The sequence below is a fragment of the Octopus bimaculoides genome, chromosome 5, assembly GCF_001194135.2.
Source record: "Octopus bimaculoides isolate UCB-OBI-ISO-001 chromosome 5, ASM119413v2, whole genome shotgun sequence".
NCBI lineage: Eukaryota > Metazoa > Mollusca > Cephalopoda > Octopoda > Octopodidae > Octopus > Octopus bimaculoides.
The window spans coordinates 26,276,427-26,293,659 of record NC_068985.1 but is presented as its reverse complement, the minus strand read 5'-3'; the positions used below and the strand labels follow the sequence as shown (position 1 = coordinate 26,293,659).

General features: G+C 35.7%; 2 protein-coding genes across 4 annotated transcripts in view; one reads left to right on the top strand and one right to left on the bottom strand.

The window, feature by feature from the left end:
• The window catches only part of LOC106870168 (integrator complex subunit 12), a 21,261-nt gene extending 6,899 nt beyond the window's left edge, over nucleotides 1-14,362 (bottom strand). Inside the window, exons 1-4 of one of the 2 annotated variants that reach the window (XM_052968236.1) lie at nucleotides 13,770-14,362; nucleotides 6,672-6,813; nucleotides 2,178-2,542; nucleotides 1,960-2,026 (exon numbers count right to left, since the gene is read on the bottom strand). In XM_052968236.1, coding sequence (XP_052824196.1) covers nucleotides 1,960-2,026; nucleotides 2,178-2,542; nucleotides 6,672-6,813; nucleotides 13,770-13,936 — 741 coding nt within the window. In that variant the 5' untranslated portion in view covers nucleotides 13,937-14,362. Of the gene's footprint in view, nucleotides 1-1,959; nucleotides 2,027-2,177; nucleotides 2,543-6,671; nucleotides 6,814-10,275; nucleotides 10,406-13,769 lie in introns of those variants that run through there. The other variant, XM_014916166.2, reaches the window with a different exon arrangement.
• Nucleotides 10,383-17,233, top strand: part of LOC106870171 (protein Hikeshi) — a 13,173-nt gene continuing 6,322 nt past the window's right edge. The window contains exons 1-2 of one of the 2 annotated variants that reach the window (XM_014916168.2): nucleotides 10,383-10,516; nucleotides 16,764-16,893. In XM_014916168.2, coding sequence (XP_014771654.1) covers nucleotides 10,487-10,516; nucleotides 16,764-16,893 — 160 coding nt within the window. In that variant the 5' untranslated portion in view covers nucleotides 10,383-10,486. Of the gene's footprint in view, nucleotides 10,517-14,681; nucleotides 15,596-16,763; nucleotides 16,894-17,233 lie in introns of those variants that run through there. The other variant, XM_052968237.1, reaches the window with a different exon arrangement.

Here is a 17,233-nt window from a genome sequence, read left to right as displayed (position 1 = left end):
AAAATTATTAAACTATTGAGAAGTATCACCAATTTATTTCACATGAACTTTAACAACAAAATCTCATATGGATTTTTTAAATTCATATGAACCCCCAGTTGAGAATCAGTAAGCTAGAGAAAGAGCATTGGGCTTCATGGAGACAAGGTGGCTGATGCCAGCGGTACATGAAAAGCACCTTTTGAATATTGGGCCTCACAGAGACGATGACAAATGACCATGACCTTTGGCATTATGCCATGCTTGAGAAGACCCATCAAGACAAGTGAAATCTTAGAGATGGCAGATATTGGTGTCACACAAATGGCACCCATGCCAGTGGCATGTAAAAGCACTCATTACACTTTTGGATTGGTTGGTGTTAGGAAGGGCATCCAGCTGCAGAAACCATGCCAAATCAGACTGGAGTCTGGTGCAGCCTTTCAGCTTGCCAGCCCTGGTCAAACCATCCAACCCATGCCAGCATGGACAACAGACATTAAATGTTGATGATGACGATGAAGAAATGCTGTTAAAATTCAATGTTCAATCAAACAAAACTATCAAAGCTAGTGACTTTAAAAACAACTGGGTATGAAAAACCTTACTATGCTGCTGTTACCGCCTGTTGTATAGATAGTACATAACTCTTGGCTTTACTTATCTTTAAATGAAAAACAATTGCAAAGGCAATTATCCCATAAAGTTTTCTTGCCTACATTTATCAGAAAAGTGAATGGACAAAAGTGGTGTGAAACTAGGTACGGAAAGTATGGTTACAACATCCAAGTGTCATTTGAAGAAACCACCATTACCAGAAAGATGTATGTGTGTGTGTCTGTGGGGGGGGGGGGGGAGTCAATTCCAAACCTACAAAACTGGAGCAACAAATGAAAAATTTGAAGTAATTAAAACTAAACAAGCAGTTATACCTATTAGCTTCACATTGCAGGCATAACTACTGGATACATCAGTTAAAGTCATGAAAATGTTTTATGCACGAAACGGGGAACGAGGAAATGATTCATGGAAATTTAGTAAACTCCAAAAGGATAACAGAAATGACCTACTATTGAGAGGCATGTAAATTGCAAGTCATCGTGGGCAGCTATAACAGTAAAAATAACTGCTATGGCATTAAAAAAATGTGGAATCAGTAATGCAATGATTGATATCAAAGATGACCTTCTCTATGAAGATAACAATGATGCAGAAACATCTAATAACAGCGATGATGTAGATGACAGTAGTGATTGATATGTTGGACATATTTAATAAACAATAAACTAAACACAGCTATGTATGGCATTCTTGAATGGAATGTTGGAATGTTGAAAAGCACTGTGGACAATTTGTAGCAATCATGTTCAGTAGTTAATGCACAACTATTTTGTTCTAAATTTTAAAATACTTCAACAAAATAAATCTTTGGTATATGATTATAAATTGTAAAAAATTTGTCTCTTTTATTTATTTATTTTTTTTGACAAAATATACTTTGCAAATTATATGGTGTAACTTATCACCTGTAGCATCTTATGAGCAAGAAAATATAGTGAATTATAACTATTTAAAGTCCTTACAAACTTTTAATACAATGAAATAAAGTATATGTTGATAATATAGTGGAGTCAGTCAAATTGATGATTTTCTTTCTCTTCAAAAAATGCAGCCTTGTGTTGCAGTAAAAAAAATTAATGAATAAATGAAAATGTCATATAGGAAACTACTAATCAACACATAAGAAATACAGCATTATATGATAAAGGCTGATAGAAAAATCAATTCTTTAACAGTAATATATGCTAAGTTAGTGATGAGACATAACAAAATATCTTACCACCTTACTGGTCAAAAAGCCAATTCAGCCATCTGCAAATATTTTGTATGATATTGAGACATATAACAAATGTGAAATATTACAGTTGTTAGAGCAAAGTAGAATTTAAGGTAATGGCTAGCTCATTAAATTGCTCTTACCTGGTGATATAAGTTATGACACTCTTGACATTCAATTAGCTGGTTACCTGAAGTGACTTCGAATTGCCTGTAATTTAAGGAGAATGCATAATTGGTTTGAAGGGAATAACGGTTTACATGCCAAGTAAAGATTATAAAAACAATAATATAGAAAAGTTTAATCTAAATCAAGATATTTAAATGGTAGAAAAAACAAGGACAATTTCAAAGATACTTACTGGCAGTTAACACATGCTATACCAAGATCAAGAATAAAATCAGCAGTGTCCATATTATCATCACTGGAACCTAAAGCTTCTGGTTCCTTGAAAGAAGATGATTTCTCAACAACCACTGCTGATTTTTCTGCCTTTTCTGCAGTTGCTACCGTTGCAGCAGCTTTTTCTGACATAGCCTTTTCTCTCCTTTCCTTGTCTTCTTTATCTTTCAGTTCCCGTTCTTTTCTACTCCTTTCTCTCTCTCGTTCTTTTTCCATCTCTCGCTCTTTCTCTTTATTTGTTTTTTCTTCCTTCTCTAGTGACGAAAATAAATCCAGTCTAGGTTTCTTGCTTTCTGGAAGAGTTTCCATGAAGTCATGTTTCACCTGAAGAGTAAAATATGAAAACAAACCTAAGAATTAAACAAAATATGCAAAGCAACCCTGAAGAACCCCCATCTCCCAAATTTGAAGACCAATACAGCTGGTATATAATTAAATTCATATAGCTATATACACACACACATACAGTTATATACTTACAGAGATATATACAGTGGATTCTCCTGTCAGCTTTCATGAATAAACATCTAACAGACAGTATTACAGCTGTTACACTATCTATACAGATTATTTATTCTCAGTGATGAAGGTTTGTGTATGACCAGCCATACTTTTTGGAAGGGCATCCAGCTGTAGAAACTCTGCCAAATTAGATTGGAGCCTGGTGTAGCCATCTGGTTCACCAGTCCTCAGTCAAATCGTCCAACCCATGCTAGCATGGAAAGTGGACGTTAAACGATGATGATGATGATGATGATGATGATGATGATGATGATACATAGACAAACACATATGGCTTAATCAGAGGAGAAATTGCAGTACTTATCTAAAGCTGATGGGAGAAATCAAGTGAGGAAGCACAACATATAGAATATCCTAATATAGAATATCCTACAGTGTAGATACCACTACAGGTAACCAAGGGCCAGATAGTATATTCAACAGGGCAAAAGCTTCACAAACGTAATCCATCCAGCTAGCTTTCATATAATTTCCTTCTACCAAATTTCATTCCCAACACTTGAGTCAACCTAAAACTAAGGTAGGAGACACTTGCTCAAGGTTTCATGTGATTTTACTATTTCAAAACTATAGAAGTTCCTCAAAGAATCATAAACTAATTTCTTGAAGTTAGCCAGAGAAGGAGAATCCATGCACATAGCTAGTGATAGTCGTTCAAGACTGGTCGGATAGTTGCTTAACAATTAATCTATATTAGTGGAACTTAGAAATTATCATATATAAATAGAAATATTTTTATCTCATTCTTCTTCTCAAATGTCCATATTCATTAGGACAGGTTGAATTTAATAGATTTTCATATCTGGTCGGTTGCTTAGTTGGTTAAATGTATGCATGCATCCATCCATCCATACATATGTGGATGGTGGGTGGGTGGGTGGATGTCGTTATTCAGTTTATTTCAAGATTTCTTGCCAACGGAGAAAGAACCAGTTTCTAACCTACATTCAAGGTTCCTTCATTGGACTTTCAACATCAACAACAGGGTATTTTTGTTTGTATGTATGTATGTATGTGCAGATTTGTATGTTTTATGTATGTCTTCTCATGCATATAGTTACATATCTAGACATGCTCATATATATTTAAATAATAAACTTCTGGAAAGTTTTACAGATTTTTACAGTTATATATATATATATATATATATATATATACACACACCAATAAGAAAATGGAGGTGTTCAAGAGGTGGTATTCATCAACTTTTAGACATTATATTATGTCTATTTATTTATTTTTTAAAAAGACAATTATAATAAAATACATACATGTATAACATATTATGCTTTACATATATAAAAATACCAGTAATTATTAAAATATATAATGTAGAATTAGAAAGTGGTTGGCATTAGGAAGGGCATCCAGCCATAGAAAACCATGCCACAGCAGACAATTGGCATCTGGACAGCTCCCAGCTTGCCAGCTCCTATCAAACCATCCAATCTATGCCAGCATAGAAAACGGATGTTAAATGATGATGATATATATCTCTATCCTTATAAAAAGCAAAGTTTGTTTGTGTTTGTACATTGACTGCTGAAAATACTAAATAAAATTGATAATATTTCAGATTTTTCATGTCATTTAAATTAATTGCAATCAGAAACCATTCTACTTTCTATGTTGTATATTATATATTTTAATAATTGCTGATATTTTTATATATGTAAAGCATAATATGTTATACATGTATGTATATTGTTATAATTTTTTTTAAAAAATAAATAAATAGACATAATATAATATCTATTTATGAATACCACCTCTTGATCCTCTCCATTTTCTTATTGCTGTATAAATTAAGGGTAAAACAACCTTTTACCCTCACCCATTTATTACAGTCAGTAGTGTAATTGTCATGTAATCAAAAAACACTTGGATATTAATAATTGGGTATTCTACCAGCAGTATATTGGATAGATATTATCCCTTAGTTGGTTGTATTCACAACCTCTAACTCTCTTGGAATTATATTGGCACTTGTGCCGGTGGCACATAAAAGCACCCACTACACTCTTGGAGTGGTTGGCATTAGGAAGGGCATCCAGCTGTAGAAACTCTGCCAAATCAGATTGGAGCCTGGTGTAGCGATCTGGTTCACAGGTCCGCAGTCAAATTGTCCAACCTATGCTAGCATGGAAAGCGGACGTTAAACGATGATGATTACATATATATATATATATATATATATATATGTTTATTATATGTATGTATGTATGTATGTATGTATTATGCATGCTTTGGTTTATTGCTTACTTTTTTCAGTTACTGGACTCAAGCTCTACATTCAAAAGCATAGTAACAATTGAGTGATATTTGTTTTATCAACTCTGAAAGGATGGAAATCAAAATCATCCTGAGAGAAACTTGGAATGTAACTAAGATTTGAACTTTGAATGTAATTAAACATCTGCTGTGAAGATTCTGTTATTCTGAGTACATAAATATTCAAGTGATGAATATGTTTGCTGTAAAGTATACAAAGTTTTATGACTATAAAGGTAATTATGTAATTAAACTGATACTATTTTTTCATGCAAGTAATATTTTCAATCCTCTTTGAATATGAAACAAAAATAGGAATGGCAACAGTAAAAAAAATGTCGAGTGTGTTCATTGCCAGAGCAGCTGTCTGGCTTCCATGCTAGTGGCCCGTAAATAGCACCATTTGAGCGTAATCGTTACCAGCGTTGCATTCTAGCACTTGTGCTGGTGGCACGTTAGAAAATCATTCGAGTGAGGTTGTTGCCAGTGCCGCTGGACTGGCTCCTGTGCAGGTGGCATGTAAAAAACACTTTTTTGAACGTGGCCATTGCCAGTACCATGTAACTGGCCCTCATGCCGGTGACACGTAAAAGCACCCACTACACTTTCGGACTGGTTGGCGTTAGGAAGGACATCCAGCTGTAGAAACCTTGCCAGATCAGATTGGAGCCTGGTGCAGCCTTCTGGCTTGCCAGTCTTCAGTCAAATCGTCCAACCCATGCTAGCATGGAAAGCGGGCGTTAAACGATGATGATGATGATGTTTTTTTGAGTGTTAAAGCTGACAGAATCAATGGGGCATTCAGTTACCAGTTAATAGGCTGACCCATCAAGCACTACATCTTCTTAGCAAAGATACTGATATGATAATTGCCTAGTGTAAATAAGAACAATATAAGTAATTAATGACTGTAGATTGTACCAACAGGGTCATTGTATAAATGATTTGTATTTTGTTAGGTTGAAGTGTTGAGATTAAATTTTTTATAGACTAAAAGAAGGCAACAAGAAATCACTCTTGCATATTGTCACTTAATCAAACACTGAAACACTGTTTAAATATAAAGCCTTCAGTGTCCAGTGTTTAACAGGATATTACTTTAGAGTCATTTATTTTCATATTAAGCAAACAACTTCCAATGTTTATTCACGCAAAGTCTGTATGTTTTTGAAGTCATCTTATTGTTTGGTAAGTACTGGTAAAGACGATGCTTTACAGAAGAACTGTAATAAGACTGAAACATGTCCAGAATTGTCACTGTACATACCAAAGCTCAGGCCCATTCTTCAATCATCATCATCATCACCGTTTAACGTCTGATTTCCATGTTAGCATGGGTGGGAAATTCAATTTTTCGTTTAACTTAAATTTCAGAATTGCCTCCCCTATCTTCCACTTGAATTAATCATTAAGCTACTATTTTCTCCAACCAATTGCTAGTTCACCAAAGATCTGTCTAGGAAGTATGGAGTGCTACATGACCACTCCTGCACAGCTGGAACTTATTTAGGAAAGCATATACATGCTTAACATATTAGCTCTCTCAAGCACAGCTGTATTGGGAACTTTGTCCTGCCACCTGCACCTATAACTTACAAAATTGTTATAAGGAACAATAAGATTACAGAAACAAGGATCTGAATCAAAATATAAAACTTACTGGAAGGCCTTTCCGTTGGGCAACAACTTCTTCAACCATTAGTCTGAGTTGATAGTCTGCATCTTTACTTTTGGAATAAAGTAGCTTAAGAGCTTTTGTGAATAATGGATCCAGTTCTAGAGTAGCCATTTTATTTGGGAGCCTGAAATTAGAAGATTAATTAGAAGTGAGAAGAATTTTCAACAAACAAAAGATCAACATAATTTAATATCAACTATAAATAACATATGTGTGTCTTTTGAAAGTGGAGAGGCCAGGTATGTCCAGCAGATTATCAAAGGATACTGGCAAGATATAGGATCACCCAAATTGGTAAGAGCGAGAACAAGAAACCAGATAAAGCTAAAGACTACAAAAGGGTGTTTTAACACATTCTGCAATAATTACGTAAGTCTAAGACTGGCCTCAGAGTAACCAATGAACAATCTCTAGATAAAGAACAAAGTTACCTCAATATCTCTTCCTAATACAGGATCATAAAACCAAAGTACAAAACAGCCAGAGTATTGTAATATTAATTAATGTTTTGTTCTCTTGGAATACTGACCTCAATCACATAAAAACAACAATTTAAGTTTTGAACAAGTATTATCATCATCATCTTTTAACATCCACTTTCCATGCTGGTATGGGTTGGATTGTTTAACTTAGGACTGGCAAGCCAGGAGGCTGCACCAGGCTCCAATCTGATCTGGCAAGGTTTCTACAGCTGGATGCCCTTCCTAACACCAACCACTCCAAGAGTGTAGTGGGTGCTTTTTATGTGCCATTGGCATGGAGGCCAGTCAGGTGGTATTGGCATTGTCCATGCTTGAATGGTGCTTTTTATGCTATGCCAAACTCAATAATATGAAAATAAATATGGTGGTGAAATCATCATCGTCATCACTTAGTCCGTCTGTTACCATGACAACTGTTCCAGTTGATCCAATCAAGACAGAAGAGAGATGAGACTTTCTCAAGACCAGCAAAGGCATGCTGCAGCATGTCAAATGGAGTCTCCAAACTGAAGGGAGCTGAGACTTTCCCAAGATCAGCAAATGCATGCTGCAGCACTAAATACTGAATCATTAAAAAGTTTTAATGATTAGACAGCAGTCTAATAGAATAGCTCTCAGAAACAGACCACGTACAAATTCGATCTTCACAACTCCTGGAGCTGCTTTCAGATATGATCCATCCCATTCTTATAAAAATGATAATTTTGTCCAAATTGGTGTGCTAAACTCAAATTGTCATTTCTGTAAAGCTTTAAAATTTCCAACTGAAACTAATGGCATGTACTGCTCAGGTGGTAAGGTAGGATTGCCAGTACTACCAACTCTTTCTCAACCTCTTATAGATCTTCTGAAAGGCACTTTCATTCAGTCAGAGAATTTTCTGAACAATATCAGACAATAGAACTCTGCATTTCAAATGACATTGTTTGGCGCATCTAAGAAGATAGTTAAACATGGATTTATAACGACATTCAAAGTCCCTGTTACTCACAAATGAACAACCACAGTTCCTCCAAATTTACTTTATGAGTGATGTAGGATAACAAACCCAAAAAGGGGTGTCAAAACTTCAGATGACGGGTCATGTTAGATGCAGTGCTGACTGCCATAAAGGAGAGTATATCCACTGACAGCTTTTCGGTGCATTAAAAAATCACATCCCCCAACCCCCAATTTTCCATGACTGGTTAGGGCCTGGAATACTTCAAAAGGACAAATGACAAGTCGCTTAGTCGAATTAGCCTATCATTTATTCCACAAATGTTTAGTCATCAATGCTGCACTTTCCTGTATCACCTGTTTCAACATAACTGAAATATATATATATATGTAGTGGATCTTGCATGCATGAAGTGGATTCGATCCACCATAGCCAAATTTAAATTAACACTGCAACAGAACTTTTTCCATGGTGGAACAATGGTTTTTCTCTGACAGTAGTTTTACATTTTCCAGATGCCTTTAGCTTGGCCGAAATAATGTCTTCACCACTTGACCCTTTCTAACCTCTTCTACTCCACCAAAAGCTAAAATAGAGATAACAAGACCACCGACTAAATCTATTGTTCTCAATGATATATCTATCCTTCTGGATAGTTATAAAAATAAGAAACCCCAAGCAAAAAAACCAGTTAGTCACCAGTCTGTGACGACTCAACGAGTTGTCACTTAGGTGTGACAATTCTGAGAACGAAGTCTGGCTGACCAGCTAGAACCTTGGTCAGAGGGAGAAATGAAGTTTACTGTCAGCAACTGTGAGACAACGTCCCACACCCTACAACTCACATTAGCTCTAATTCTGTTCTCTTACAACATCATTCTATCTCTCTTTGTAATTACTACTAAACAATGAAGAGGACACAAGCACAAACTTTACTTCGCATGCTTTTGGATCTATCATAACCTCCCCGGCGAGGCAAGGTATTGTAATGTAACGGTAAATAAATACTTTCTTAAAACTCCATCCTACAACATGCCGTTATAACAACAAATTATTATCGTTACAAACTGGCGATCTCGACGTTGCACCATAACATGTATTGCTACACAAATTAAAAACTTTATTATATATATATATACAAACTATGCCATTTTAATCCCGAGCAATGCCGGGTATCTCTGCTAATGTTAAATATTGCACAAACTTCAGTATAGTCAAGTGACCTGCTAAAAATGGCAGTCGTATCTCCTTCAAATTATACCCTACTCTCCTAAAAATGAAAGAACGCAATGGATAATGAAGTCCAGCACACCATGGAATTTAGACGGGACGGTCGCAGTAGGTACACGTTTGATAATAGGCTTACGTGATCAAGCTGGACCTGGGGCAAGATGACAACAAAATAATATGGAGCCAATAAGGAAGTATCTACGTGTCGCTCAACCTGCTTGAAATATATGTCAAATCTGCTTCAAATTACATCGTATTATCTTTAAAAAAAGGGGGTGGGAGACACATTACATGTCCCTTAAAAGACAGCATGAACAAGATAGGAACATGTTCGATCATAGGTTTCCTCCACCAGGGTCGAACTGAGGCAAAACAACAACTAAAACTAAGAGAAACTTCACATCAACGGATCGAATCCGTGAGCTGGTGTTGAAAGATCTCGATTGCTTATCACTTCTGTTTTAAAATTGTACTTGAAAAGAACAAATTCCTCTTCTCGCGTAAATTTGGGACCTGTCATTTAAGAAATTGTTATCATAGAATCACAAAGCAGATTGCTCTCCTATACAAATTTAAATATATACAAACTAAAGCATCCCAGAAGTGAATAGAATTATAAGATATAGAGTTAGCTCACATTTCAAGTTTGGAGTAAATTACCAGTAGATTTATAAAAGCAAAGGTTATAGCTATTGTTTAGCCCCTGGTCACTCCTGACTGAACAAACATACTGATCAAAGGCATTTTAATTACGACTACCCCAACGTCCTTTTCTGAAAAATCTCATCAAATGTAAGCCGGGCGGTCTTAACATGTCACTTTCAAGACAAATGACAAAGAAACATCAGCCTTATAATAAATAATAGCGATAGTAGAATACAACAGTGGATAAGTAAGAATATAATCAATCAAATAAAATTAGAGGTATCCTTACAAAGAGTTCTTAATTCCAGTTTCAATTTTATTTTGCCTCTCAAAGACGAATATGTCACCAGTAATTTAGATAAAAACAACTTTACCGGAAGTAGTTACCAATATGCAACTACTTCCGATATTCGCGTAATTTCTAATGAAGTGTCTTCAGTTTCAGCATTGGACCCCAACCACTACATCTCTGTTCTACTTAGAAATTACTCAGTCTCAAGATGTTTGGTGTGATTGTTGCTGGACGACTTGTGAGTCTGATAGACTTGGTTAATTTTTTTTCTTTTCATGAAAACTACTGTAATGTTTATGTTCACAAATTTCCTTTATTTATTTATTTTCTTGCGGTATTAGTTGCACGTTTCTAATTGTTGATTATGTCCCGTTCGGCGGAGTTGAAAAAAATAATGAAACTGAAATTGCACACACACACACACACACTCTCTCTCTCTCTCTCATTACCGAGTGCAATATCAAATTATCAGTAAAATTAAAGATGTAAATTCGGACAACGTTATCGGAGCCAATTACATAACTTATTTACAAATTTGTTTAAAGTTATCACTGTTTAATAATTATCGGGATAGTGGTACTACTAAAGCAGCGCGGACCCGAACGCGCAGTCGCGCTAGCTAGTCTTGAGTGGTCGATCCTAACCCTAACCCTAACCTTGTCCCTAACCCTATCCCTAACCTTGTCCCTAACCCTATCCCTAACCCGCGTGTGCAAATGAATACGTGTTTAGGGTTAGGGTTAGGATCGACCACTCACAACTAGCTAGCGCGACTGCGCGTTCGGGTCCGCGCTGCTTTAGTAGTACCCGGGATAGTTTTACTTCAATTAATATTAATTGATAATTAGTATTCGACTTTGCCTTTCATCCCATACGGGAGTTGATAAAATAAGTACCAGTTGAGCACCGGGGTCGATGTAATCGACTTACTCCCTCCCCCTTATTTTGCTGGTCTTGTGCTAAAACTTGACACCAATATCAATTGATGGTGATGAAAGCAGCAACGGTAGAGTACCGGACAAAATAAGTTGTGTTATTTAGTTACATGCCTTTGCGTTCTGAGTTCAAGTTCCACTGGTCGACTTTGTCTTTCCTAATTCACTGGAGTCGATATAATCGACAGTACCCTTCTCACAAAAGTTTGAAAGTGATGTGCTTAACTATAAGATCACCAAATGTTGGCTTGTCTCTATGTCAGAATAATAATTCTTTTAATTCATGAAAGTCTAAATTAGTTTCAGAACATTTGCTATATTCTTAACTGCTTTTGATCTAATAATACTCCACTCCTTTCGGTTTGGAAAAAAAAAACACCCTCTCTGATATTTGTGATGCTGTTCATGGGGTGGTGTATTTATTTTGCCTAATTACATGATCACGTTTGTGAAAACAAACGAGCTTATGCAGGATTTTACAATCTGCACAAAAGGCTGAATAATTATTTCGTTTCCTCGGGACTTAAATTTTGAGAATAAAGTTTCTTAGTAGTAAGCCAAGAGTTTCATAATTTATTTTTGCTAAAACTAAATTGCCTGTCAGTAAAGATATTTCACATTTTATCTACTTAATTGGTATGTTTATTATCGACACACATTTTGTTTTGTAGGTTGTTTTTCTTTCTTTGTTTTTTTTTTTTTAGCTATAATTAAAAAAAAAAGTTTTCCCAAAAATAGTTTGCCTATCCGTGTCAACAAGGTAACTTCTGCCCTGCCTGATCACTCGTACAATTAACAGCCAAAGAACCTTCTGGCTTCAAAATACATATAAATTTCACATTAGATAAACGTATCCGCCTCCCCAAAAAGGGATAACCATAGCTGGAAATGCTCGATCAGCATCCAGCAAAAAAAATTTCTCACTCTATTTATACTAAACCATTCCAAACATTCTTGAGCTTCTCTATTAATCACCGCTTTGGCCCAAATTAAGTTTAACATTGTTTTGACATCTGTAGTTCTCTTCGTGATCACTCCTTAGAACAACCAACCAAAAAATCTCTCAGGAATTTAATAGAAAATTACACTAAAGAAATTAATGATGAATTTATTTATTTTGTTTCACTTCCTTGTCAGTCTCCGCTCAAAAGTTTACTTATAAATGTAAACTGCTTACCATGCAATTTTACTGTTTTAATCGAACTAGAGGGAACTTCTGTACAGTTGTTTGATCTGCAAGAAATAACCTCCAAGTCACGTACTATCGTCTTTAAAAAATGAACGACATCGGATAATGTAATCCTAGATATATAAAAGATGAGATGGTCACGTCTTCAGTCTACTCCAGTAGGATCAACCTGGAGCTACTCTACAACTATTGAAATAGTCGACTACCTTACATAAAATTTAATGTTACATTTCATAACTTAACTGTACTCAGTATACCTGAAATGAAGCAATTCAAAGGACAATCCAGTCGTGACCATCTCGTCTTTTGTTTTTCGGATTTATTATACCAAAAATCATATTCAATGTGTCTGTTTTTTTATTTAGACCTAGACAATAGTGTATGATCGGAAGGAGAGTTATTTGGCTTCTCTTTTTAGCAGGCCGTGCTATCACGTAGAAGCTCTCCTCTAATTCCAACTTTATAGTAACCAATTAAAACAGAATTAGTATTGTGAGTGTATAAAACATATTTATCTCCCAAATCCTTTTGCTTATTAAATCTATCGGTTGTTAAGTCGCTTCGGTCACCTTAGATTAGCTTCAAATCGGTGTGAATACTCGGATAGCAATCACAGTAATAACCACATGTAGTCAAAATAAATGTAAATAAATCTCACTTCGTCTGTGCGACAAGTACAATGGCTACTGTGAATACATCACAAATTATTTAAACAATTACAAGCACACCAATTTGTGTGTATATGCACGTCACACACACACACACACATGTATACACATTGATAAGTATGTTTTCCCTCTTATACATCACATTGTTTACACTCGACTGAACTGCGTATATTCCAAAAAATTGCCTCAGTTCCGATATATACTGTATTTCTTAAATATATGTATGCAGGTTTGTTTGTTGCACACGTAGAAAATACTCGAACACACTTTATCATGTCAAATCTGTTTTGCGAGTTCTCTATTAAGATGCACTTTTTTTCTTTTTGAATTGTGCAAACGGACAGACAGGACAAAATTACCACAGCTTCATGTATGGATGAACTATGCAACAAAACTAGTCAATGTGCCACTACCCAACAATACTGAGAAAAAAAAAGAAAAAAGAAAGCAAGACACTGACTCTATGATGAATAGGTTCTGGGAAATAGTTCAACTACCAAGTTGTTCCATTCTGTGCCTGGCTTCTATCTCTTCCCCAACCGTCACTGTGAAACTAAAACTAGCTACCCATTATGAAGTTGCGGAAATTCAACAATTTGTCTCTGAGTTGAGCATCAAAGTAACAGATATTAAAGCTAAAATTAATACAGAATTGCACAACGAGGGTATCATATTAGAATGTTTTGCTTGCAAACCTACCTGCAGCTATTGCCCAATCCAGAGGCAATGCTAAAGCCACTGAATCTGCTATGCATGGTATAATTGCTGTTGGTGTATCTGAAGAAATATTTGATCCATGGATATTTGCTGACAATTCGTCCAAGAATTTGACAGTGTTCCTCAGCAAAAATGTTCTCCACCTTCATCAACCAGAACCCAGACAAGGCATGTGCATACTGATTAACCTCTGATAAGGCTAAGTGTGAAAATCAAATTGCTTATCAAAGTCACCCTGGTTTATCACCCAATATACACCCAAAGCTTCTTATTGTATCTTCCTTGAATCATGATTCAGTACCACATGTAAGTGTTACCTTACTCAATAATAGGGAAATATGGAAATTTGTCAAGTCTGGGGATACTAGCTAGTTTGAGGATACCAAACCAACACTGGGTAGCAATGGAAAAGCTCCAGAACAATATGTTATCCCATTAAGAGTGATGATAAGCTTAAATCCGGATAAAAATTATTGCTTTTGAATGCCTACACTTCTTGCAGAAGATTCACCTTTTTGAATTCTATGTTAAGAGTAAGGACCCTGATTTTATTACAGATACAGAAACCTGAGCATGTTCTTTTCTCTGCAATGATGTTTTTAGCATGGCTGGCTGCACCTTGTTTTATAAAGACTGTTTTAATTGCTGTGGGGTGGGTATGATTGGTCTATGTTCACTCGAGCTTTTTAGCAAATCCTTGTAATGATTTCAACTAATTGCAACAAGAAATATTTTTCTATGACAACTATATAAGCACTTATAATTCACTCCCAAACTACTGTTATGACACAGCTTTTTAACATCCTCAAAACTGCATCAGTAAAAACAGTTACTCATGTTTGCATTGCTGGTAATTTCAACTAGACGCAGGAGTGGCTGTCTGGTAAGTAGCTTGCTTACCAACCACATGGTTCTGGGTTCAGTCCCAATTGCGTGGCACTTTGGGCAAGTGTCTTCTACTATAGCCTCGGGTCGACCAAAGCCTTGTGAGTGGATTTGGTAGGTAGAAACTGAAAGAAGACCGTCGCATATATGTATATATATACATATATGTATGTGTGTGTATATGTTTGTGTGTTTGTCCCCGCAGCATCGCTTGTCAACCAATGCTGGTGTGTTTACATCCCTGTAACTTAGCGGTTCGGCAAAAGAGACTGATAGAATAAGTACTAGGCTTACAAAGAATAAGTCCTGGAGTCGATTTGCTCGACTAAAGGCAGTGCTCCAGCATGGCCGCAATCAAATGACTGAAACAAGTAAAAGAGTACCCAGAGATTAATTGAGAAACTTTTCACTGACCCCAAAATGTAAATAATTTCCTTGATTTAGTGCTGGATTCAAGCTGGTCTCAATTAATCAACTCCCCCACAAGAGATAACAACACTTTGGATCTACTATTTGTTTATCACTGCTCCTGAAAGTGTTATCAACATCCCTACTGAGGAACATTTAGATATCTCCAGTCACGCTATGTCCATTGCCAATCTGTGTCTTATTGGTTGAAAGGAAAGCTGCCACTATCATAAACTGCTCATTTCAACTGGAACTCTTACTGTTCTGTGTTAAAGCACCAAAATTGACTTGAACTTACAATTGCAAAGATGTTGATACTATCCTCTAGTACATTCTTAATTCAATCTGGGCTGCATGTGAAGTATCAGTGCTAATTCAACATGTTAGAAATCCAAAAAGTGCAATTTAGGAAACTGCAACAATCTACCTTTCCAAGAGAGAACAGCAAGATACTGACTGTGGATTACATAGAACAGAGAATAATAGAAGGCACAATAGCCAGCCATATCAAACAGGTAACTAAAAAGATAGTGCTTAAATTTGAACAGTGCTTAGCAACAAAACTAGAAAACAAAATGTTCTGGAAGTATACGCAGTCAAAACAGAGGCCTCATTCTCACCAGTTGGCTCCTTCCATCCCTATACAGATTACTGATAACCTCAAAGAGTGTGCTGAGCTTATTGCCAAATGCTAACATTTTTACTTTCGAAGATCCAAACGTACCACCTTCATACTACTAACACCAAATTCCATAAAATCTGTTGAATTTACTCCTACAATGTTGTGATGCCATTTTAAATATTGACACAATTCTCTGCAATCCATGTTCTGGAAGGAGTTATTTTTCTACTTTCCAAATGCAGTGACCTTCTGTTGCACCAGCTTTCGTTCCTCTTCTAATTCTACTTTAATAATTGTGTTACCTAGAACAGTGGAAAATTTCCAGTGTTATCCCCCTGATCAAAACTGGTAAATGTATATCACCTGTCAATTATCAACCAGTCAATCTCATTAGCTATACCGCCAAATTGATGGAGTTCTGCCAGAGAGACATCCTGGAACTCTCATAATCTTGTTCTTGAATGTTTTGTTTCTCAGGGCAATAACATGTTAATGCTTTGATATATGCCCACGAGATTATCCACCCTATTTCCAACAACTTTGCTTTTTTTAATTCATTATCTCTATCACCCATGGACATTCTTATAAAATCAAAAACAGTACAGCACCCGTGACTTTCAGAAACATTTTTCTTCATGCTCAGAATTGTCAAAGCATGGGTTAAAATACCCACATTAGTTGATTAGCTGTCAGGACACTACCCTTTGAAAATCTGTGCTTCCCAAAACTCACTAGCACCATTCCTGACATGCCTATACACCTTTATATATATATGACACTTCTTTCAGTTTCCATCTACTAAACCCACTCACAATGCTTTAGTCAGCCTGGAGCTATAATAGAAGACACTTGTTCAAGGTGTCATGCAGTGGGATTGAATCCACACCATGTAGTTAGCTGTGAATATAGTAATTATGAAAATAGATTTAATTATAATGCTGTTCTTTGGTGAGAGTGGGGGAAGGTCTGATTTTATCATTTCAGTTGAATAAATAATATTAAACTGTATATACTTTGGTCAGCTTCTAATTCTGATTCCAGAATTCTAATTCTGATTCCAGGTCCAAACAAACTGTGAACAGGTAACTGAAAACCAATTTCTGTTTAATATTTTGGAGTCTGAAAATATCAACCACATAGTAGTTTTCCTTACAGGACAAATTCCTTTTCCTGATGGTTATGGTGGAGCTGGTAAGATTGTGCATTTATTTTAGGTTTATTTGTGATTTTTGTGATTAAATGATTTTGATGGTTAAAATTTTTACATTAAATTAAAAACATTAGTTGAAGTCTTTTAAATATTGATCTTTGCTTTAGTAAAGTCTCATTGATGATTTTATTGATTTTTGCCAAAAATAAATCTCCATTGTCCTATTTATTACAAATTTGCTTGAAGTATATAGGTTTATTTGTATACTTGTATAAATAAATATATATAAAGCCATATATATTTATTTGTATAGTTATTATGTTTATAATATTCAACCATGTGGAAGATAAATCTGTATTATTTTAGATATGCCACAGTTGG